Source organism: Xenopus tropicalis, chromosome 8 (assembly GCF_000004195.4).
Source record: "Xenopus tropicalis strain Nigerian chromosome 8, UCB_Xtro_10.0, whole genome shotgun sequence".
In the NCBI taxonomy this organism is placed as follows: Eukaryota; Metazoa; Chordata; class Amphibia; order Anura; family Pipidae; genus Xenopus; species Xenopus tropicalis.
In genome coordinates, this window is record NC_030684.2 from 37,228,438 (window position 1) to 37,253,485 (window position 25,048).

A 25,048-nucleotide genomic window follows, 5' to 3' on the forward strand; every position below is an offset into this window, starting at 1 on the left:
TATAGGCAGATAGGGGGTGTTCTTTTTTCCCATAAAAACAATCAACGCACCAGAGGCCACCCCTTTAGATTAGAGGAACGGAGCTTCCATTTGAAGCAGCGTAGGGGGTTTTTCACGGTGAGGGCAGTGAGGTTGGGGAATGCCCTTCCTAGAGATGTGGTAATGGCAGATTCTGTTAATGCCTATAAGAGGGGCCTGGATGAGTTCTTGAACAAGTTGAATATCCAAGGCTATTGTGATACTAATATCTACAGTTAGTACTAGTAGTTGTATTTATAGTTTATGTATGTGAGTGTATAGATAGATCAGTATAGGTTTGTGTGTGCTGGGTTTACTTGGATGGGTTGAACTTGATGGACTCTATGTAACTATTATGACAGAGAAAATGAAGTCATTAAAAATTAGAAATGATTAGAAATTAGAATTATTTTTTGTAAATGGATTCTATGGGAGATGGGCTTCCAGTAATTTGGAGCTTTCTGAATAAGGGGTAGCATACTATACAATAATTGGACAATCGGAGCTCTAAATGTATGAGCTAACAGGCTAACAACATGAGGCAGGGACTGGTGTAAATAATATATTTGTAGAGTATTCTGATTTTTACATTATTCGCCATGTGAATGCACTAATAAATAAAATGCACTAAATTTGCCCACATTAAGTCATACATAGCAAACCAATAAGATCTGCTTTTTAACAGGTCACCAGTAAATCTGCTTCTCTACAGGGCTTTGACTTTGCATTTTGAAGGCCTAGAGGAGGGTGAAAAGGGAGGCTGATATCCTTATATTGTGATCTTACCATTTCTCAGGTCCAGTCCACATGGAAATGCATTATGCCTTTACTGAAGGCTATTACTCTCTAGCTTTGATATAGCTATGATATTTAATATTAAGCACTGTTAATAAAACTGCCTTCCTACAGTTAATTTGCCAAATCTAAATTTAAGATGCAGTATAATTATAATTCCTTCTATATTGCTTAGTTTAAAAAATAGCATATTTTTTCCTATTAAAAACATGCTATTATCAGTTTAAAAAATACATGCTTATTTCTATTAAAAGAATAGTCAGAATACATCCTGATAACGTCACATTTATTTATTGGGTTTTATCAACCAAATCTACACATGCCCTTATTGGCTCAAGTCAAGTCACTATCAAGCTGCCTATCCAGAATTTATCATTTTCTCTCTGTGTAGGGTAGTAAAGGAACCATCATTTTCAATTTTAGTGGCACTGGACTCTTAATATTTTCCACACAGTCCCATGATTAACAGCAAACATTTGCCTTGCTGCAGTCATAATACATTATTATAAATATTTAAAAACATACACGGTGTGATCTGCCGTGGCGAAGTCGCCAAATGAGTGGATTGTTTCCGGATATGCCCACCTTGGACCAAACAATCAAATTAAACTGGCGGGCATATCAGGGCAGACCAACAACTTGCATTTAAAAGAACAAATGGACTGGTAACTTTACCCAGTCCTTCTAAGATGTACATTCACACACCCCTGGCCTGGAATTTGTGTCTGTACAGCTGTATAGGCAGATAATGGTGGGGCGTGATGTCTGGCAGTGGCTCCATACGAGGAGCTGCACTTGCGCCTGAATCTAGCAAAAAAAAAATTGCACAGATTTCTTGAATTATGAGAATGAAAAGCTGTGATTCTGAGAGCAAGCATTTGTACCCTGAGATATATCTGCTGTCACTTTATGGTAAACTATGTGTATATTTAAAATCTATATATGGATCATTTTTGCATTAGATAAGCTTAGATATCAGATTTTCTGAAAGCTACAGAGCTTTATTCACATATAAGAAAAGAGGCTGAAGTACAAGGCAAGGCACTAGAAATAAAGGAGAAGTTAAGTGACAGAGCAACTCAAGCATTTGTACTTCAGATTCAGCCTATCAGTTGTTTACATGTCCAGCCAATCAGTGAAGAGCAGAGGTGACTTGTGGATAACGGATACTTAGTCCCAACAGTCTTTTGTGACAGTTGGTGAGAGAGGAGCTAAATGATGGAGACTCTGAGCGTTGGAAAGCGAAAAAGAAGAAGAGAAGAAGAAGAAGAGCAAGAAGAGGAGATCATTTCCCCTGGGTGCAGCCCTGAATTCAAAAGGGCCAAGCCCCAGGGTGATCTGCGTGGGACCAGCACCCCTACAGCTGAGGAACCGGTGCCAGAGGGGGAGCCATGGAACACCCTGACCAACCTGGCTGATGCCCTGCAGACCTTCAGGGAGTATGGAGAGGAGTGTTACCTCTATAAAAAAGGCCTGGAGGGAGGTTATCAGCTGGAAAATTTCCTAGAAAATCAAAAGGAAATAAATGCTGCATCCTGGAACCACATCACCACCCTAATGATTAATGTGCACAGGTACCTGAGATTGGACTTTCAGACCTTGTGCCTGGGTATAAACTTCCTGGAGCGGTATGTGTCCTGCACTCCTACTGACCCCGACACCCTAACAAGAGTGGGAGCCACTTGCCTCTACATGGCTTACAAAGTGGCTGAATTACGGTACCCCCTCCCCCCCAAACTCTTCCTACCTCTGTTTGACTACAGAATGACACCAGCTGAAATGCGTCACCTGGAGAGAACCATCCTAAGGAAGTTGCTGTTTCGCCTGGGGGTACCAACCATCGATTTCTTTTTGGAGCACTTCTCCCTGTTGAGACTGACCAACCAGGAGGAGTGTTCCCCTGCCCAGCTCACAAGAGCAGCCAAAAGCCTAACAGCTGCCCGAGGCATCGCAGCACTGTGCCTGAACCAACATCATGAGTTCTACATGCACCAACCATCTCTCATGGCACTGTGCTGCCTCAATGTGGCAGATAAAATCTATTCTTATAACAACCCTGTCAAAGTGGCCCCCACTGACTACCCAGAACACCAAATTGAGGAGTGCATGGAAAAGATCTGCCATCTAGTCTCTATAGGCCACTATTTTTTACATCCGCTTCTGCCAGGAGTTTATCCAGCAATCTTTCCAGCTTTTAATCCTCCCACCACAAGGCCTGCAGCAACACCTACCAACCAACATCTACCTGAAGGCAGAGAGAGAACACCAGAGGTGGCATCAACATCCAGGGACGCAGCAGGTTCCCAGCACTTAGAGATGGCAGAAAGATCCAGCCATTCTCAGGACATGGAAGGGGCCGGTTATGTGCTACACAACACATACTGGCCCACTGATCCATACAGGCAAGTATACATGCACCCCTACATGCCAACACCTCCATACTGGCACCCATACATGCCCCCAGTTTCCTACTGGCACCCATACATGCATACACTGCCGTACCTTCACCCATATGGATACATATTTCCTTACTGATAGACACACACACACACTGAGGCCTACATGTCCATACTACTTACCATTTAATACAAGTGACAGTATTGGGGATCTCTATTTCTGGACCATGGGTGGGTGACATTGCCAGGGCACCCAGTACCATCATCAAGCAGAGCTGTCACTTTCCATACACTCTTAATTACCTATGAACACATTTCCCTACAGACAAACAGAGGCAAACATGTATTTACCCATTACTGTACATTTATTAACTCTTTCAAAGCTCCATTGGGCGCATTGATCCTGGGAATAATTCCGATTGCCATTTAGGAGTCAGGAAGGAATTTTTGCCTCTAGTGAAGCAGATTGGCCCAAGCTTCTCTCTAGGTTTTTTGCCTTCCTTGGGATCAAACAGCCCTATGTGGTGGGGTTACCAGACCCTCTGGTGATGGGAGGACACATATAGAAGGTGCATTTATATTGCAGCGTGCAGCTCTTTCTATATGTGCCCTCTGATTTCCAGTGATCTGATAACCCTACAGTGAGCATCACATTTCATAAATTATATTTTTAATAAAGCTGTGATCTTCACAGATTTTACATAAAGTTGTTGTCTGTGTTATTATTTATGGGTTCTGGAAACCAAATTAGTAGGTATATTAGCATTAGTAGGTATATTAATATTAGGTATATTAGCAGGGTAATAAATGGTCTTATGTAGTAACAGAGCAGTGCCATTCCTTCTATGAGGCAGACTTAACCTTTTAATAGTTTATAATAATAAAATAAATCTAAATGCCTAATTAACATCATTGTTTCCCTTTACAATCTGCCTAAGGAAAATATTAGCGGGGGGGGTGGGGTACCCAGCATTTTGACACCCGCCAGTGAAATAGACCTTTGTGCAATTGCACATGGAGAAATTCTGGGCCAATGCGCCATAGAAAAAAACTGAAATTGCCCTTCTAGTTTAAACAAGAGCTGGTACAAATGCTTTTTAGGGTCCCAGATTAACCAATCTATGCTTTGCGCCCATCTATGCGCTGAACATGACTTCTGCCTGAGGGTTCACAATAAAACTCTATGGTCAGTTCTGAGAGAGATTTGTCTGCAGTAAGAGGTAATGTACAAGGCAGCCGCAACACATTTTGGGACTTGCAAAGGCACAATGTAATAGAAACGGATGTTTTACCTTTTTAAACAAAATATGCCAATACAAATGCAGGGAGGCTGGGTATACCCATCTCTCTATCTGGGTGAGTCTGTGCAGGGAGGAATCCCCTCCCCAGTGAGCTGGCAGGAAGGAAGGCCTGCAGAGGCAGTGCTGGGGAGAAGCAGAGAGTAGGGTGAAGGCACAGAGATTATTGTGTGTGGGAAGTAAGTGGGGAAACCCCAGTGGCAGAAAAACATGCTGTTTAGGGTGCAGAAGCAAAGGGAGTCTCAGGACATGGAAAGCCAAAGGAAGTCTTTCTCAGGGCTCTAAAGAAACTGCCACATAAGTGAGGATCCCCCAGCAACTCAGCGACCAAACACGTCTGCAATATTATGCACCTTATTTAAAGTTACAGTGTTCTGAAAATAAACCAATTAACCTTTTCTCTGTGAGTGACTGTGGTTTAGAGACATCCCCAGGGAGGGGTATTACAGCCCAGTCTGTCCTGACCCTGGGCACAGCCATGTTACAGTGTACCTGCTCTCCCATATAGCGGAGGCACAGGACTCCTGTAGCGCCAAAACAAAGTGCAAATCAGGCAGGATTTCCTTTTAGTAGCAGAACAGTGTTGGCTACACAAATAAAAAAAACCCACAGAACTACAGTGTTGGGCAGTTTTATTAAACAGAAATGTAAACATCTTCCAATCATCACAAAAAAAACATAATAGCAAGAAAATATAGAACTTTAGTTATTATTCATTTCAAAATAAAATATAGTTTTAGGTCTCCAAATTAAAATAATATTAGCAATAATATTACTGAGGGTAGCCGCTGTTTAGGGAAAGGAAAACTATGTAATAAAAAAAAAAGCATCTGTGACAATATTAGCCTTTTTTTTAAGGTGTTTGCTTTGATTTTGCTGCATATGTGCCAATATATAGGCCTCTTCAAAAATAATATTCCTGTGGGATATGCTCACAGCAGCATAGGTGGCTTTTTGTTGAATGTAAATGCGGGGAGCCAACAATGTTGGTATGTGAATGCTGAACTGCCCTTTTCACTTTTGGCTGGAAATCTGCCTAAGCAGTAGGTTGTAAAGCTGGCCATACACGCACCGATAATATCGGCGAGTTGACCGGTATTGCAGGAAGCTGCTATCGGTCGACTCGCCGATCGGCCAGGTCAAAAGATTTTGATCGGGTGCCATAGAAGGCGCCTGAGCAAAATCTGCCGTCAGGGCTGAATCAGCAGAAGGAGGTAGAAATCCTATTGTTTCTACCTTTTTATCTGCCGTTTCAGCCCTGAAGGTTAGTGGCGAGTCTGATGATCTTTCGTGTGACAGATGACACACAGAGCTACTAGTATCAGCTTCTTTTTCATGGCTACTAAACACCAGAAAAAACCTGCCATAGACAATACTGAGAATTGCCTCTGCTAAAACACACGTAGAGACAACTATCAGTGAATGAACAGGATTGTTTTAGTAGCCATGACAAGTAGCTGCTACTAAGTAGCTCTGTGTATCTTCACCCTAGGGGCTGTGGCACACGGGGGAAATTAGTCGCCCGTGACCATCTCCCCGAAATGCCATCCAACCGGCAAAAAATGTAAATCTGGTGGGATGGCATACGCTGCAATATCCCAAAATCGCAAAGTTGCCTTAAGAGGAAACTTCCGAAATTTCAGGAAATCGCGGCGCCGCATATGCCATCCCTCCGGCGATTTACATTTTCGCCAGTGGGACGGCATTTCGGGGAGATTAGTCACCCGCGACGAGGGAGATTCGTCACGGGCGACTAATCTCCCCGTGTGTAACAGCCCTAAGAGTGATGGCACACAGTAAGACTTATCACTGATGGTTAAATCTGCACTATCGTGGGCAACAAATCTCCCAAAAATGACTTACTAAAGTATAACATTAAGATCACTGCAAGTAAAGCCTATTACTCATGGTGGTCTGGCTTAATTGTTGGAAATTGCCTCCCTTGGCATTTTCTAACTTTTAAAGAACTTTTCAATAAAAACAGTATTATTCAGGGAAAATATACATACAAATTACTGATAACATTGCTAACAGTGCAATTTGCAAATTTTGCCGTTTCTTTACCCAGAATTCCCAGCATAATAGGAGATGCCTCCATGACAATCTGGGCACAATGCACAAATATTAAGCAGATTGCAGCTTATGTTTATATTAAATATGAAGCATTATGTATCCTTTCCAGAGGCCCGTGCATGTCTCATTCTGCAGAGGCATAAGGCCAATAAAAAATATATATATTTTCCTAAACATAAAACTTTTATGTCTATTTGGATAAATTATCACAAGCTCAAAAAACAGTATAGAATTCACTAAAGCACAATATGAAGTAACAATTATATGTTCTTGCAAAACACAAGTTCATAAATAAAATGGATGGAGTGGTAAAATAAAAAGGGACACAAACAAAAAAAATCTTCCAAATGAAAATGGGGAAAAATAATTAAAATGAAACCAGCATCAGAAAGAATTCAGAGAAAGACCTAAAATGGGCAAATCCTATGTGCAGCCCGCTAGAACTTGCTGAACCATAATTTTCAGCCTCCTCCATCAACCACATCTGTAGGGCGGCAGGTTTTCCATTATTTCCCAAAAATGGTATGTTTGTACACATACACGGAAGATAATGGACACATTTGAACAATATGAAGCTATCTTGCATTAGAATCCTATTGGCCAAGGCCTACAATGATGGCTGCATGTGATTTGATTGCTGGCTTAAGGGACAAACATTTAGATCTGCCCAATTAACCCACACTGTGTGTGTGATTAAACTGGATAAAGATCCACTTGTCTGGTGACTTGGCCATACCAGAAAAACATTAAACATATGGCTTTTACTCATCTAAAGGGTTTGTTCACCTTTAAATGAACTTTTAGTATATTCTAGAGGGTTAGTATGGGTAGAGGGTTTTAGTATGTTAAAGCGGGCTATTCCAAAACAATTTGCAATTGGTCTTCATTTTTAGTTTTGTAAATATTTAGCTATTTGTTCAGCATATCTCTAGTTTGGAATTTTAGCAACTATCTGGTTGCTATGATCTAAATTACCCTAGCAACCAGGCAGTAGATTGAATGAGAAACTGGAATATGAACAGGAGAGGCCTGAACAGAAAGTAATAAAAAACAACAACAATAAAATTGTAGCCTCAGAAAGTAATAGTTTTTTGGCCGATCGGGGTCAATAACCCCCAGCTGAAAGAATCAAAGAGGAATAAGAGGAAGGAAAATAATTAAAAAACTATAAAAAAAATAAAAAAATAGGAAAAGTTGAGAAATGGAAAGAAATGGCCAATCTATAACAAACTAAAAGTTAACTTAAAGTTGTACCACCCCTTAAACCCACTGTAGCTGTATACTTGTTGGTTGAAGGAGGCGAGTAACAGATACAATGCTAGAAGTACTGGAAGGGTGCTGGGAGCAGCAATTGTACAGCAGTCTTTACAAGAATAGATCCCAGTGCATTTACTGCAATAGATGGTATAACTGATCCCAGACAAACAGAAATCTCTACACTGGAGGTACATACACATCTTGTACATACACATCAAAATTGTAACTGGCTGTTATGGGTTACTATACCCGGGCAAATTTGCCCACCTTCAGTAAATCTTACTATTTTGTACAAGGGATACGCTGAATCCATAATTTTTGCATTCAGCTAGATACTGAATCCTTTGCAAAAGCTTTAGATGGATACCAAACCCTAAACCTAATTTTAACATGTAAATCAGAGGATCATCCATTAATATTGTATATTGAAAACTGTGTCTCTGCTATTTGTCACATGACAATAAAGGACAAGGAAAGGGAGCGTCACTGAGGTGTGGCAAGTTATCTGCCCTCCCTCCTCCAGTGATTTTAGTAGCCACTTATTTCAGACCCCAGCAGCACCCCTCATTGTTTTCTAGAAATTCACAGCCCCAGGTACTATTCATTTGCTGTAATCTTCCAATGTCCCAGCACGCTGTACACTTGTAGATCACTGAATTCAGCAAAGATTTCACTCCTGCACATGTGATCACCTAGGCCTAGGGTAATGCAGGGGATGCAGGGGCACCATAGAAGCAGGGAGAGAAGTAAAGTACCCAGGGACAGTGCTTTTATGGGAAAAAAGAGTGGCAGCCTGTGGTCTGAGGTTACCGACTAGAATCAAAGACAGGATGGCAACTTGGCACCTCCCAATGATTCTACCTTTCTCCTATTTGATTTTATTCAGATTTGCAGAAACTAAAAATTTAGCTACTGTGAACATTGCTGGGAATTGTTTAAATGCCTAACTAAATCCTGGATCTGGTGCATCCATAAATGTCACACAGGAACAGAATTTTAAGTGCTAACTTCAAGTGTACAATGGTATAACTGGTGTATAACTGGTGTCTTCCTGACCTCAAGATATGTACAGTTGCTTTAGGAGTTCAATTGCTATAGAACAATTTCATTTTTACTGCAATTTGGTAACTACACTGGGATTAACAGTACCAAGTCCCTCTGCCAGCTATGCTGGTTATTAGACATTCTTCTTTTACTCTATGTCAAAGAACAATTAATCTCCTTTTACATTTTCATATTTAAACTGATTGCGCTGCATAACTTTTTCAATTGTATAGGGTATACGTATATTCCTTTTTTTATGATTTTTACTTTGAAATGATCATGGGCACATTCCAGCCCATAACTGCTTCCTCCACAGGAAGCTGTGTGTCCACAAAGAGTTGTGCCAAAGTATACTTTCCTTGAACAATTTGATTTGTTTTGCGTGTCTGTTTCTTTAAATATATTCTTTCACTAGGATATGCAGAAGTATCAGGATCATATAACAGGTCCAAAATCCTTATGTAAAAATCATGTTTGAAAGCACTGCTAGTGTCTGGACTTGAAGACTAGTGCACATCTTACCCATTACTTTGGTTACAGAACAGCAGCAAATGATAGGAAGCAGCATTTAATGCCAAGGCAGAATGAGGTGACCAAACTCCTTCACAGTGGCTCTCAGGATACCAGCAGCTTTAGTGTAAACAGACTGTATATGTCACTGCATGGAACATCCGCTGTGGGGTAAGGACTCCTGCAGGGTGATGGCTACTGATTTAGAGAGATAAGTCATTGTCCCAAAACGTCCACTGGGGGCACTGTCATAGAGCAAATGGCAAATACCAGTCGTTGGGTCAACATCCAACATGGTGTCATCCGCACCAAGCACCTTCTGTGAATGATAGAGATGAAAGAGAAAACCATGTTAGCTGTACCTCAACAGGATATGGCCATAACATATTTACCCCAATTTCCATTATTTCATAGTACTTTATTGCTATTTCAAATAAGGGGTAGACAATATGGGTATGAAAAGAAGGCATCCTTAACATTTGTGCTTCAGATGTTACCATTTATTTTCACATTAAGGGTCAGATTTCATATGGACATGTTTTTGGCTTTGCATCAGCTAAACTTCATTAACTCTTACTGCATACAGGAACTACATAATCCACAATGCATTGCACTGTAATGGAGAACAGGGGGCTAAGCTTTGGTAACTGTTTTAAACCATAATATTACATTAAAATGCATATTATGAAAAGGCTACATATTTTTCAATTGATATATATTGCAAAGTTGCTTGAAATTATGTTTGCTTCTTAAAAAGCTAAAGTTGTTTTAAAGTAGAGTTCCCATTTAATCACAACTTTCTTGTTCAGATGCTTGGGAGAAAATACAAAGAAACTCAACTTTGAAAAAAAAACCCCAAAAGACTTGATGGCTGTGTGTGTCTTCAGACTAAATTATTACATAACTTAATGTCATACCCAATATGTAAGGCACCCAGAATTTTAGAGCTTTAGATAGTAGGCTTCAAACCTGCATTAAATGATGTAGTATTAGCTATCATCCTGCACATAGAATTACTACTCTCTCCCTGGTGCATAAAAAAGAAGCTATGCATCTACTACGGTTGAGTTCTTTGGATACAAAGCCATATGTGTCCACCGTTCTCCAAGGTCCTTTCAAAGTGGTTTAACTCTACAAAATAAGGTTTTCCCCCCATTGTAATTGTTTAAAAATAAATGTCTCTATTACATGCAATAGATAAACTACGCATATGCCTTCTTGATCGCGGGGACTTGGATCCTCCTCTAGAGAAGGGGTAACTATGCAGAGACTGAGATCGGCAGTAGGAAGAGGGAAATCAACTTCAGTAAAGGTGGCCCATACACGGGCAGATCTAGACTGCCAATTTGGGTTCTTCAGATCGATTAGGCAGCTTATCTGCCCATTTATGTGCATCCCTGAAGAGCCTACCCAACCGATATCTGACCTAAAATTGATGCGGTCAGACTGGGGATGGCAGGGTACTGTACCTGTCATTGAAATTCAATCATTTGTTTCAAGGGCCAAACGATTGGGTTACACCAAATACCACCCACCTTAGGTGGGCATATCGGAGAAAAGAACTGCTCGTTTGGTGACCTTGCCAAACAAGTGGATCTTTTAGTGTATGGCCACCTCCAGGCTCAAGTGCTTCTGTTCATTCCTAGTCTAGTCCTTACTCACTTGCATACTATTAATCTATCGGCACGCAACAGAAATAATATTATGCGAATGATGAGGAAACTGGTGCATGTGCAGTAGTTCCTAACAGCATGCACACACTGTGTCGATCTCTATCTCTGCATTTGTCCTATATAATATAAATATACAAATGCTGCATTTAAATTAAAAAAGAACACAAACAAAAAATCAAGCGTTTTTTTTCCCAGGAAAAGTCCTACTGCTTTGATATAAATTTTCGTATCACTAGGCTACGCCCAAAATACATTTAGGCACAATGTTCACCTAGCTTGTAAACATTCTGCCCTATATGTAAAATGCAGAATAGTATTATTCAGTAATAGATGCTTTTATTTAAATGGATTTCTGCTTGCAGGATATGAATATGCATGTACATGGGATGGTACAAAGTAGTGAGAGGCTGACTTCCCAGCATGAACAGCAGTGCTTTTGCTAACAATAGACAGTTTGCCCACTGATGCCATCTGGCTGACGATAGCAGCCAATAACCATAGACAAAAACCAGGGTGTGGATACCATGAAACACACATTACTTTCTACAGGTGGACAATGTTACTATAACATGCTTGATGTAGATTAAATTTCAAATATGGATAAAATAAAGAATACATTATGGATTTACACTCAACTAATATGGGCTTTGATAATGGTAAAGCAATGTTGTCCCCTGGATGGGTGGGCTTGTGCTTATTCCGTTTGTTACTCAGCTAATATGGTAACTAAGATCCAGCCATAGTGGAAATCCTTACCTGCTCCTGACAGAACAGTTCATTTGCAATATGCACAATCTTTTCCACGTGGATGATACCCCCAACACTCTGGATATCTACATCAGCAAGCATGGTCAGCACCAAAATAGCTTCCACTAGGAGCTGGCGGTACTCTGGCTGAGGCACACGATTCAAAACAGATTCCACATGGGCAGAAAACTTCAGCTCACCCGGTGTCATCTGCATCAAAGAAGGAGAGGGACATTTATCAGCAGTAAAGTATAAAATACTGATAATAAAGATCAGGGGAGTGTTGCTGATAAACTTGTCATGTGACCAGCAGCATTGATAACACAAAAATTGCTGTAAAAAATAAAGGATGATCTACAACATTTTTATAGAAAAAGAGTACCCTCATTATTGCGGCTTCTCTGGGGGATCATGGCTGATAAAAATTAAATATATTAATATCACTTAAACTAATGGTTTGGGGAACTCTCACCTCACGCGTGCTTGATGATGGTAAAACAAAACCTTCTACAGACAATCCATGGCACTGATGATAAACAAAAAAAAACAATAATAATGGTAAAATGAAAAAAAAATAAAAGTGTACAAACAGCATAGCACATATTTGTGCAGTTTAATATGCTCCACCTTTTGCAGGATTAGCCAAACTTTCTGGTAGAACCCAATAGGCACTCTGTTTAAAGCTCCATCAAGGCGCCTTCTTCGAAGCCACTGGCCTTGGCGGCTATCATTGGCACTATCGCTGTCTGATATAGTGGAAGTAGAAAGATCACCAGACACAGAGAGGGAATCACCGGGTTTCTTAAGTGGAAAACAGAGAGTAGATTGTTAGACACAATGGTGCATCTTCTGCTGTTCTGTCCAGGTCTGCTGACAATTCTCTACTCAATTCTATCATCCCAATCACAGGGAACAGAATAAGAGAGCAGAGAAGCAACAGAAAGCTCTTCTTGCATCAGTAACAAACTTCTGGAGATCCGTCAAGTACACACCGATCAATTTTAAATTCAAGAGAAAATATACCTCCCTCTTTGACATGAGCTCATTCAGTTGGGCTTAAGTATATCAGGAGATACATAAAATGAAATACATTTATATTTATATCTGGAAGTTCAGATAGTGTTTATGTATCTTTCCTACACAAGCTCAACAGATTGAGTTCATGTAAAAAAAAAAAAAAAGGAAAAAGGGGGGGGGGGTTATTTTCTCTTTAAGGTATGTCAGTGGGTATAAGTCCCCTTCAAGTAAAGGGAAACTGACAAGTTAAAATATGACGGGATGTGAGAAAACCCCCCAGGAATATTGGATCCTGCACTAATATGTGCCAGCACTGTCCTTAAGAAGGATATTAATGAGCTGGAGAGAGTGCAGAGACGTGCAACTAAACTGGTAAAGGGGATGGGAGATTTAAGCTATGAGGTGAGACTGTCGAGGTTGGGGTTGTTTTCTCTGGAAAAGAGGCGCTTGCGAGGGGACATGATTACTCTGTACAAGTACATTAGAGGGGATTATAGGCAGATGGGGGGTGTTCTTTTTTCCCATAAAAACGCACCAGAGGCCCCCCCTTTAGATTATAGGAATGGAGCTTCCATTTGAAGCAGCGTAGGTGGTTTTTCACGGTGAGGGCAGTGAGGTTGTGGAATGCCCTTCCTAGTGATGGGGTAATGGCAGACTGTTAATGCCTTTAAGAGGGGCCTGGATGAGTTTTTGAACAAGCAGAATATCCAAGGCTATTGTGATACTATGATCTACAGTTAGTATAAGGGGTTGTATATATAGTTTATGTATGTAAGTGTATAAGGTAAGTATAGGTTGTGTGTGCTGGGTTTACTTGGATGGGTTGAACTTGATGGACTATGGTCTTTTCTCAACCCTATGTAACTATGTATACACGGCAGGGGAGCTTCTCTTTGCATGCAGTAAGAATAGGAAGCAGTCTAATTGGGTGAGGGGGTAAAGGTTTTGTCCATTAATAACCTAAATAACTGAACTCATAAAAATAATCTCTTATTACATTCAGAAAATTAATCCTTAAATTAATCTTTAATGGGTATGTTCAGCTCAGACAATAGTCTGCATTTCAAGAGTTTATTACTGAACTAGTTCTGTGCATGCCTTCCCTCTCCTGCTTCATTTTCATATCTTTAATATTGCTGTCTGGCAAGATTTAGCTAATCTGATCAATAAAATGCAAACAATGCAGGAGAGGATGGAGTGAGCAGTAACCAGTTCCTGTTTGGGCAGAATGCAAGTTGGCATTGGCAATCCCTTCCAAAGGGAGAACAGAGGAGAGAGAGATTTAGCAGTATTGATCCTGGTCTGAGCGGTGTTCTTTAAATTCAGACAACTGCCTGAAGGTGAACATACCCTTCCCCCTTTGACACACAGGGAAATTAGTCACCGCGTGCCAAATCTACCTTGTCGCGGGCGACTAATCTCCCGGAAATGCAATCCCACTGGCTAGAATGTAAATCGCCAGTGGGATGGCATACGTGGCGGCGCAATTTGCCAAAATCACGGAAGTTACCTTGAGAGGAAACTTCCGCATTTTGGGGAGATTAGTCGCCCGCAACAAGGGAGATTTGTCACGCGGCAACCTATCTCCCCGCGCGTCACAGCCCTTCATGTGTGTCTGGTTTACAGTATTAGTGCTGGTACAGAAACCAAGATGGCTGTGGGTAGCCTTCACAGTGTTTAGCCTTCACTTTGTTTAATATAAATAGAAGGCAAAGCCTACTTATGTGTGTTATGCATCAATTTGTTAAAGCATTATGGTATTTCAATCCAAGTAACATAATAATTACCAGTGACATTCCTGAAGATAGATCCATGTCCTGTTTCAAAAAGCACACAATAAAACAAATTAGGGACAGTAGCCTTATAAATAAAATAGGACTAAATATTTAACTATGTGTACGCAGTTAGTGGGCAAAGCGACATGAGGCATGCTACACCCAAAAGATATGGAGTAATGAGAGCCATTATTTATTCCAAATTAACATCAATCAAAGCAGAATTTTCTCAAGGTGAATTTTACCTTTTGGGACTTTCTGCACTAAAAAGCAAAACCGTGTTGTGATTAAGCGGCAAAGAATAAGAGATTAACTATTACATTATGCATGGATGCTTAACGCCAGCCCTTAAGAACCTCCCAAGTGCAGGAGAATAGCAGACTTGTTTATTCTGACACAAGAACTCTCCTGCAGCCATTCTAGATAAATGAAGATCCGTAAGGACTGGGTTCTGAAGACATTAGAAATTTTGATATTTTATATATTGGATGTTTAATAAGCACTGGCAGAGAAGCAGAACTCATTAAAAATTACAATTATAGCAGTGTTACATCACTGGAGAAGACTGGAATATTTGGCACATCAATGAAAAAAAACTGAAGCATTCCACAGCAGTACTGTATATTGTTGGTGAGGATTGTATGCGGCAGTCTTGCATCATCAGAGAAGACTGGATTATATGGCAGTGCTACATTATTGGAGAACACTGCAGTGTCTGGCAGTTTTATATCATTGTAGGAGACTTGAGAATTTACAAGTGTTACATTATTGGAGAACTGGAGGACTTGGCAGTGTTTAGAGAACCCACAGGCACAGCCAACCTCTCTGTATAGTTATACTCCAGTGATCCGTACTGAGTGGGATTGGTGCGCCTGGAATACTCATAAAAAACACAAAGGGGTACGTCCCCCAACATGTGCGCAGCCTGTTTAACACAATTAACACAGGGGATCACCCCTGTGGAAGAGCAATTCTGTGTGCCGGTTCTGTGTTTTCTATGAACTTGGCAGTGTTACATAACTGAAGAGCAAATGGCAATGTTAAACCATTAAAGAAGATTGCAAAATTTGTCAGTGCAACATTATTGGAGAAGACCAAAATATTTGAAGTGCTTCATACTTGTTGAAGAGGCATCTTGCTGTGTAGAAATGAAGAAGATCAGAACATCTGGTCATTTTAAATCTATATGATTGTATGATGTAAGAGCTTATTGCCACATTGGCTGAGAAAACTGTAGCATTTGACAGTATTACATCAAAGTAAAGGAATGGAAAATCTAGCATTATCAAGCAATGTTTTTCATTTGGAGAAAACGTGATTAGGCAATTTTACACTTTATTTGTTGTACTGATACTGCTTGGGCTTGCAGTTTTATTCTTACCTATACTGCCACAGCCTAAACAGAGATCCTGACGAAGGGAGGGCATATCCCCCCCCCGAAACGTTGATCAAAGTGGTCATAATAAATGGGGTAAGCTCCCCAACTGCAAATGTATGTGTGTGCGGCTCTGTTACAGAAACAGCCTAAACAGAGGCCAGCAAGTGGAATGGGCTAGTTTCAAGAAGATGTGGCATGACCTAGCTAGTAGGTATTGCCAGTAAGAAGTAGCTGAAGATGGTGTAAAGAAGGTGTTCTCTGGGGTTGGTATTAGAGAAGATAACCTAAGTAACCTAAGCTAAGTAAAATTCTGCAGGAAAATGAGTTTTCTGAGAAGAAGTTGACTTCACCGCACAAGCATGGATTGTTTGTATTGTGCCATTCACAACTGCTGTCGTCACATCTTCTTGCTGACTATGAATGGACCATTTAAGAATAGCCTTGGAGATGCAGTACACATTCCACATAACCTCTGGCAGTAGTAAAGTTGGGTTTACGCTTTTGGAAACATTATTCTGCCAGAAGAATCCCTAATGCATGGTAATGGTAATGAAACTACATGCTACAGCCCCTCAGTAAATGAGCACCTTGTACAGTAGCTAAATATAATAAAATTATAAAAATAAAGTAAAGAGGAAGATCCAATGCCACCAACTCCAGATGATGTGATGACTTGGTGTCTAACAGGAAGCCCTATAAACCAGTCAGGGTAAGTGCTCCATCACCACAAGTGTGACATAAATGATTAATTTAATTATCAGTACATGTGCAATGTGCATTTAGAAGCGCAACAATTAAGAAATCAGTAAAGCAATTCATCCCCAAGTGAAGAGCCCATGCGGTGTTTCAGCAGCCGCGTGTAAACTCAGCAGTGATTTATGTACAGTGAAGGAATATTTCACCTGGCCTTCTGCAGCCAGAGACAGCCTACGTTTATCCAGCTGGAAAAAAACAATATCACATGACTTACAAAACCGGTATGACACAAGTAACGTCACGTTCTGGAAAGTGGCCTGAAGCATGGGATTTACTGGGATAGGCCACAGAATATACCAATACACAGGTATATAATACACACACACGTAAAACATAAGCAGAATAAAAGAGTGAATTACTCCAACTCTTAACATTGTCACCTTTGCCCCAATTATAGCTACTGTCTCCATCTATATCCACATACAGGGGGCTCATAGCATCTTAAATTCTGTTCATAGCCCCACCTCATGCCTGCAGGACCAATACATTTCCCAGCAAGTATTGTCTGTTTCCCCAGCACACTGGTTCGTTTTATCTCTCCCCCATACCCCATGCATTGTGTACTTAGCGGGTGTAATACTACCCATTCTCCAGCTTTATGCTTTTAAGGCTTCCTGCTTACTTGTCCTTTTGCTGGCAATTATAAGGTTCCCTGTGGCAAAAACATGATTTGCCAGCAAGTTACCTAGCAGTGTCAGGGACCTTATAGGGGTAGTTCACTCTTATATTAACTTTTTTTTAACTGTTCAGCAGCTCTCCAGTTGGGTAATTCAGCAAATGTCTGGTTGCAAGGGTCTTAATTACCCTAGTAAACAGGCAGTGGTTTGAAGGAGAGACAGGAATATGAATAGGAGAGGGGTTGCATAAAAAGATACTTAATAAAAAATAACAATAAAATTGTAGCCTCACAGAGCAATAGCTTTTGGCTCCTGGGGTCAGTGATCCCCATTTGAAATCTAGCAAGAGGCGGAAGCGGAAGGCAAATAAAAACAACTATAAAAATTGCTACGTTGCTATGTATTTAATTCCATGTACCTCTTTAAGAACACAAACACACACTTAATTCTGTATTTGGTACCTCGCCTTAGCCAATGCTAACTCACACCAACTCACTCAACAGTAGAAAGTCTGTATTTCTGGACCAAAGAGTTTCTTGTATCCTTGGGTGTCACCATTAAGGCAAGGTTTATGGTTAGTCTCTACAAAGGCACATGGCAACCAAGTAAAGAGGGAAGGCAGTATACCATGGCACATGGTGAGCAAGTAAAGCAGGGAAATAAAGCAACAAATATGTATCAAATGCATTGGTGTGTATAGAATTAAATAATACACACAGTGATCATAAGAAATAAATTTATCTACTTATCTAATGTAACTCACCAGCTTGATCTCACTCTTTAGTCGGGTAATACCTGCTCTTTCACTCTTTGTGGCTCCCACAGCTCCAAGTTCATGAATAGAAATCGCTGGACTGACCCAAGGTTCTCCACCTCGTACTGTGGGGTAAATAACTGTGAGAAGGATTCACTGCTACTATATGCCAACTATGGTTTAGTCTACAAAATATCAGTGGAGGCACCCACTTAATAGCTCTTAATTGCATCTAGGATGTTTACACTATGTTCTTGGGTACTATGTACTGAGATATCCCCCACTTATATCACATGTTTTTGCACACTCTTAGGCCTATGGCACACATCTGCGTGTTGGTAATGCTAAACCAGTCCCTGGACATTTATATCTAGTGCATATGTGGTTATTTATACTGAATGTTTTCTATTTTGTTGATCGGATATAAGGATTAGGCTATTGGTCATTAGGGAAATTCTACAGAAATTCCACTGTAAGAGGGAAAATTGAAATTGCTGATCCTAGCTTGGGATTGTTGGCATTTATTAAACCTACCACTTCTCTCTACCCCAAATTCCTTTCCGCTCAGAATATGGTGAAGAAGGTTCTTCATGTCAGACGGGCTGAGGTTCATAAGGCTTTCCGTGGCTTCCTCAGCTACACAACACAAAAGAAGACAGGAAATGTGACATGTATTGCATGATTCGAGCAAACCACAAAATATCCCTACTAAAGTCAGCCTCCATTTCTTCCCATTAATGTGTATATGTTATATCATGCAGTTATACGCACAGATATAGATGCAGTTATACATACAGGTTTATTTCTTAACTATACAAACAACACTGTAACTTGCTGCCCTGTGTTTGGGCAAGTTGTACAAATCTTGTTCACTGGAAATGCCTTAGAAGTTTTGTGACAAAGACAGATGGGAATCTATGTCTGGGAACTTATTATGTTGCTGGTGTGTGATTTGCACTGATATGCATATGAATAGGATCTTTCTCTATAGTATATAGCAATGGTTCTGAAATTGTAGCGCTGCCCCCCTCAGGAACCCAATGGAAAGGATGGCCCAGCCTGAAAGCCAGGCAGAATTTGTTGAATTCTACAGGAGTGTGAATGTTACAAATATGTTTTCATGTATCTGTAATCTTGTTATGAGCTGGGGAGACAATCAACTGTTTGACTTGTAAGAGTGGTATTTAACCCAAAAATATCTGGTATATAGTATGAATAGAAACGTGCCTTAAATGTGTTATCATCTTCATTTAAGGGACCAGACTGACACAACAGGGAAGCTGAGGGTTACAAAAGGTTCTCACCAGAGCAACGGAGTGAATGGGACAGTTCTGTAGCCATGACCTGTATGATGAGCCCAATGCGCAGTCGGAACATCTCAGCAAACAGAGATGGCTGGGTCCTCATGTACATTGCCAGATACACCATAATTTCCTGTTGCCAACACACAACAGCTGGGTTATAAGCCTTTAGCAAATCTCTTGCATACACATTACTATGCTCCTCAGTTGTTCTATTCTTTTTCACTAAGATCCTGGTTATTAAGGGCTCTGGCACACGGGGAGATTAGTCGCCCGCGGCAAAACTCCCTGTTTGCGGGCGACTAATCTCCCCGAGTTGCCTACCCCTGCCATCCCACCGGCGAACATGTAAGTCGCCGGTGGGATGGCAGACGCGGCGGCGCGATTTCGCGCAAATCGGCGAAAAAGACTCGCGAGTCTTTTTCGGTGATTTCCTGAAATCGCCCCGCCGTGTCTGCCACCCCGCGACTAATCTCCCCCGTGTGCCAGAGCCCTAACACTTAACACTCCCCTACCTTTGTAAGTTGACCCTCCCACATTCAGACAATTGTACAGCAAACCCTTAATGAATGTATTATTAACATTCTAACATTACCAACTATAAGTGTTTTCTGATATCTTTCTAACTTGTGCACACTACTGTCAATTGTATCAGGAGCCAATTAACCTGCCTGTAGTGCCAGGCCAAATGGTAAGGTAACCAAGACAAGACCCCGTGCCTTGGCACCCCACCACCCCCACCGCTTGTCACAATTCCTCCCCGTACCCTCTTGCTTGCTGCTGCCTTGCTGATAGCTGTGAGTTTGAGATGGGCTAGATTTAGGGGTAAGCAGGCAGGTATGTGCCTAGTACCCACTGTTGCCTCCTAGGCATGTGCCTCTACTGCCTACCCTAGCCTGCCCTAGTTCTAACCCTGTCTCCCTGTATATTTTTAGAGTGTGGAAGGTAAGCAGAGTACCTAGAGGAAACCAACAGACAAATAATAAGAACATTCAAACTCCAGTTTGTGCCCTGGTCAGATTTCAACAGTGACAAAAGAATCCAGACAAATTAGTTTATTACCTGAGTCAGGATGGATATGGTCCTATTTTGCTCACTGGCTTCATCAATAAGACGAATGAGTTTTTCATAAGGTAGAGGCCTAAAGAAGGGACAACAGAAATTTAATGAATGCCTCTATTATTACTTTGCATATTGTGATTAGATCCAGAACAAGAGATAGAGGAGAATTATGGGCATATGGGTATATGCTACTCCATCAGAGAATAATAAATCATTAAGGAAGCTTTAAAATACACATAAATTTACATGGAAAGTCCTGTAATTCCAACCTTAGCAGTCTGACAAGCAGTCTATAGGTGTAGGTCCTATAATGAGAGCTTTGAATAAGATCTGGTGAGACAGCATCATATATGACTGGAAAAACATTACACCGGGCTAGGCAATGTTCCCTTAATCATCCAACCCAATACAGAATAGTGGATACTGGATGGGGCCATCCCCACATTCTGAAGTCATTAAACAATAAATAAAACAAATGGCAACTGGTTATGTAATAAAAGGTGCAATGTTTTTTTTACAGGTTTAATCATTCCTTCAAATACACCTTATTTGCAGGTCCATAAATGGAGAATTCTATTATTTATCCATATAGCACTGGCATATTCTGCAGAGCTTTACAGAGATTATACATCATTCACATCAGTCCCTTCACCAGTGGAGCTTACAATCTAAGGTCCCTGTATAACATTCATACATACACAAGGGTCAGGTTTAGCAAGAGTCAGTTAACATGTTTGCATGCTTTTGGGAGGAAACCCAAGCAAGTACGGAGGGAAACATACAAAATCCTTACAGATGCATTGCTTGGGGTGCATTGGCTAGGATCAAATCAAGGACCCCAAGCAAGTTGTGCTGCCCACCACTGCTGCTAGTTTCAGATCATCAGGATTAAGTAACTTAAGTAACTAAGGACTGCATATACTGTATAAGTGACAGAGAAATTCGCCTGGCTCATCAAAACAACTTCTATCTCCCCCTGCATGGTTATGCTTATTAAGCAGATGATAGTAGGACTCTTTTTGTAGATCTATGTGCTTAATTAAGTGTAATTTTATTTAATTTCTGAGTCCCAAGGAATGATCTTGAGTCTCAAAAAAATCAAAGAGGTTTAAAGGTAAAGGTCTAGGCTTCAACAGACAGCCATGATGCACACAAACATACTGCAACAGAACTAAAGAGGTGTTACGTGGGCTAACAAGCACTCACGCTGTGATGGCTATTTCCCGTGGCTCAGGAGGCAGGCCTACGGTTAGTTGCTTCTGATGGGACAGAAGGTCTGTGCAGGCCTGAGGAAGACAACACAAAGTGTGAAACAATTTTGCACTATTTTCTGAAGCAGTATAACAAAGTAAATAGACTGAGGGATAGTTTGTGCGTCTATCCATAGAGTAAGTTTCTATAAGAAGCTTATCCTGTGGGAGGGGGGCAGATGCATTGTACATAAGCACAACAAAATGAGGAAGACTAAGTAGAGTGTTCCAATGAAAGGATGGAAATGCAACCAGTGTGTACTTATAGAACAATCAAGAGATATAAGGGGAATGAAGCACGCATGGAGCTCAGGTTAGAGGAGAAATAGAAAGTGCAATGTTTGTGTCTTTATCTCTTAGAGAAGAACCATTTGTGCAACAGAGCAAATAAATCCCCTTCTTACCTCATCCAGTGCCTCCACTTTCTTTTTCAGTATCCCAGAAATGCCTCGGATCAGTGCCCATTGCCGCATGGAACCCACTTTACCATACAGATCCTTCAGGAGATCCTTAACGGTCACACCTGGCTGTCCATATATTTTTGTGTCCCAATCTCCTCCTCTTTTGTAGGAAGAAAGGTAGCATTAAGCCTTTTAGTCACAGATAATTGCAAAAACAATAATTTTTTGCAATAGCACACTGCCCGAAACCAGCACTCCGAAATGCAGGCTGCCATGATGAATACAGCACTGCCTGCATTCTGCATTCAGATGCCAGGGGAGTAGCAGAGGACACAGGCTGCAGCAAACCCCTGTCTTTTCTGTTTGCCCAATTCATTGTGCTTCCTGGGGTTTTCAATAGTCTCAAGCAAGAATTCAAAATGGATTCCATTCTAATGGATTTTAATACCTTACTAAGCCTAGATCACATAAAAATCGCCTTTTAACCTGTTAGAACCCTCTTTTGACCTAAAAAACATGAATTGGGGGACACCCCATACCCCGTGTAAGTGTCCTACTTGCCCATATTCAAAAAATCAAAACATATTTGAGTATGACTGGATTGTGGTGTGGTGGGATTACAGCACTTACCACTGTTACAAAACAATTGACTTCAGAGGTTTCCACGTACCTCTGTCCATTGCCACTGGAGCTGGGGTAAAGCAAATACCCAATGGGCCAGAGATATTGTTTACTCTGGTACACCATACTACATCATATCCTTAGCAGCAAACATTCGAGAAGCAGGTGATATGTTTACTCTGGTTCTCCTGTCTATAGGGTCTTTGCCCAGCAATGTCACGGGAGAATATATATTTTTACTTATTTTTTTTGTATGTGTGTGTCTGTATGTCAAAATTTACATTAAGATGGTTTGTGTGCTTATAAAAACGCGCAGGTATGTGCACATACTAACTTCATGGTGTACAGCAGGTACAAGATGTCCGCTTGTTCCTGTAAATTGTTGGTTTCCCGTAAATGATCGACCATAGCTGCATAATCTACCTGCCCCTCTGTGTCCTTAGGAAGATGAAGTTCTGCATGGATTGTTGGGATCTTAAAAATAACCACATGTCAAATAGAGAGCATTTAATGGATAAAAGATAAACCCACAAACTTTCATATCAAGTCCAAATAATATTTAACGTGACATAAGCCTGGTAAAGCAAATTTAACTCAAAGGGGAAGTACAAGCATACACATCTGTTCAACATAAGCACAATTAATAGGACTCCTGTTTACTACCTCTTAATTTATCTACCTACCTTCTAATCTACCTCTCCCTGTTTGTTTAAATAGAAATAGTGAGCCCTGTAGTAACAAACCCCTTCCTTTCCCAGCTGTAACCTCTGCTTTAGGTTTACAGATAAGGAGAAGTTCATCATACAGAGGGCTTATTTTTTGGCATGGAAATAAACAGGTTGTAAACCTAAAAATATTATTTTGCCTAGATAAAGAAAGTATAATTATAAGCAGCAGTATAATATCATTACAAATTAGTGTGAAAACTAATGGGGTGATTGGTCGTTGCAATTATAAAAAAAGCAGGCAACAAATTCATACAAATGCTGAAGACACACGGACCTACATAGTAGCAACTACTTGTCATGGTTACTAAACGCCAGAGAATCCCTTGCCATATACAGTATTGAGAACTGTCTCTACTAAAACACACATAGGGACAATTATCAGTAAATGATTAGCATTGTCTGTTTCTGTAGCCGTGACAAGTAGCTGATACTAGTAGCTGTGTCTGTCTTTACCCTAAAGAATTTGAAGCAACTTATTGCCCGTTTGCCCTTATTAGTGATTTAGTTATTTGTACATGAAACTGAAAAAAATATAAAAATATAAAAATATAACTGTCGCTTTCAATAGCAATTACTTTTACAAAAAAAACGTTGAATCATTGAGAATTACATTTTCTTTCAATAGAATCTGCTTTCTACTCCACCTACAGCTGCTCTGAAGCAGCAGACATTGCCCTGTTTAGTTCAAGAGTAACACTGTTATGTTACTACAACAGGTCAAGGTAATTTTAGAACAGGACAACTCATGTTGTAGAAGTGGGTACACTGCCCCTTAAAAAAACTGTGCATATTGTAGAGACCTGCAGTGGGTTGGGGAGCTGTGGAATACCCACAAAGCAGTCAGGTTTTAGGTAGAAAGTTCCTGATTTCCACACTAGGCGGCAGTTTGTGTGTACCCTGCCTGGTTATCCAGGTCAGCTGTGGGTCTTAGTGCTCCCACCCACCCCTGATGATTAAGCACCCCGGTACCTGCTTGATCCAACTCTGGAGTGACGTCACTTTGGCCCATAGTGACGTCACTTCTGGACAGTTAGTAAGTAAACCACTATGGATGCGGGCCAGGTAGCAGGTCTCAGTAGGAGACATGGGTCTGCCCAACCAGACCCATGCAGTACTCTAGCATGTCAAATACCAAAAAAATCATTCTAAATGTATTTAAGATGCTGTTTTGCACCATTTAGCAAAGACAGGCCTATTAGTCTGAAATCACTGGGAATTGCATTTAAAACGTAGCAATTTCACAAATACACTAAAACTAAATTATCCAATGCCCCCCACAACAGTTAAACTTAATAAAAATGGATTTAATTTGATACCCTTCCTGAAGCCTGGTAGCTCGGAGCCGATTCCAGCAAATCAAAGGAGGGCTGTGATGCCAGGAACAGTTTTGATGGGAGGTACATCTGTATGTCTGGAAACCACAGAAGGACAAACATTTGTATCAGAGTGAAAGTTCCAGAGGCCAATGGTCTAATCAATCCGCTCCTTCTTCATGTGATGACAGACATCCCAGCTTATTTAGATTTCTTGGATATTTATAACTATATTAAAATATCTACTACTAATGTTTAACCTAA

The 25,048-nt window shown here is 40.7% G+C and overlaps 2 protein-coding genes across 19 annotated transcripts in view; one reads left to right on the forward strand and one right to left on the reverse strand.

Annotated features, from left to right (window-relative positions):
* The window catches only part of phka1 (phosphorylase kinase, alpha 1 (muscle)), a 148,467-nt gene that overhangs the window by 98,667 nt on the left and 24,752 nt on the right, over positions 1-25,048 (reverse strand). For 12 of the 18 annotated variants that reach the window (XR_004219457.1, XR_004219455.1, XR_004219456.1 and 9 more), the window contains exons 21-33: positions 24,788-24,882; positions 23,078-23,217; positions 22,126-22,282; positions 21,678-21,757; positions 20,472-20,550; positions 19,413-19,542; positions 18,643-18,744; positions 18,118-18,233; positions 16,884-16,922; positions 14,616-14,645; positions 12,439-12,612; positions 12,284-12,337; positions 11,821-12,021 (exon numbers count right to left, since the gene is read on the reverse strand). Coding sequence is in view for 4 of the 18 variants with exons in the window: in XM_031890233.1 (XP_031746093.1) it covers positions 11,821-12,021; positions 12,284-12,337; positions 12,439-12,612; positions 14,616-14,645; positions 16,884-16,922; positions 18,118-18,233; positions 18,643-18,744; positions 19,413-19,542; positions 20,472-20,550; positions 21,678-21,757; positions 22,126-22,282; positions 23,078-23,217; positions 24,788-24,882 (1,397 nt within the window). In the remaining 14 variants the exon portion in view is untranslated. 18 annotated transcript variants of the gene reach the window in all.
* On the forward strand, positions 1,988-3,596 carry LOC116406534 (cyclin-O protein B-like). Its single transcript, XM_031890646.1, has one exon. It carries the CDS (start codon positions 2,029-2,031, stop codon positions 3,346-3,348), a length of 1,320 nt encoding a protein of 439 aa, XP_031746506.1. The 5' UTR covers positions 1,988-2,028; the 3' UTR covers positions 3,349-3,596.

Bases quoted from the DNA above. Each gene is read 5' to 3' on its own strand.
- LOC116406534 (XM_031890646.1), top strand. From the start codon at position 2,029: ATGATGGAGACTCTGAGCGTTGGAAAGCGAAAAAGAAGAAGAGAAGAA.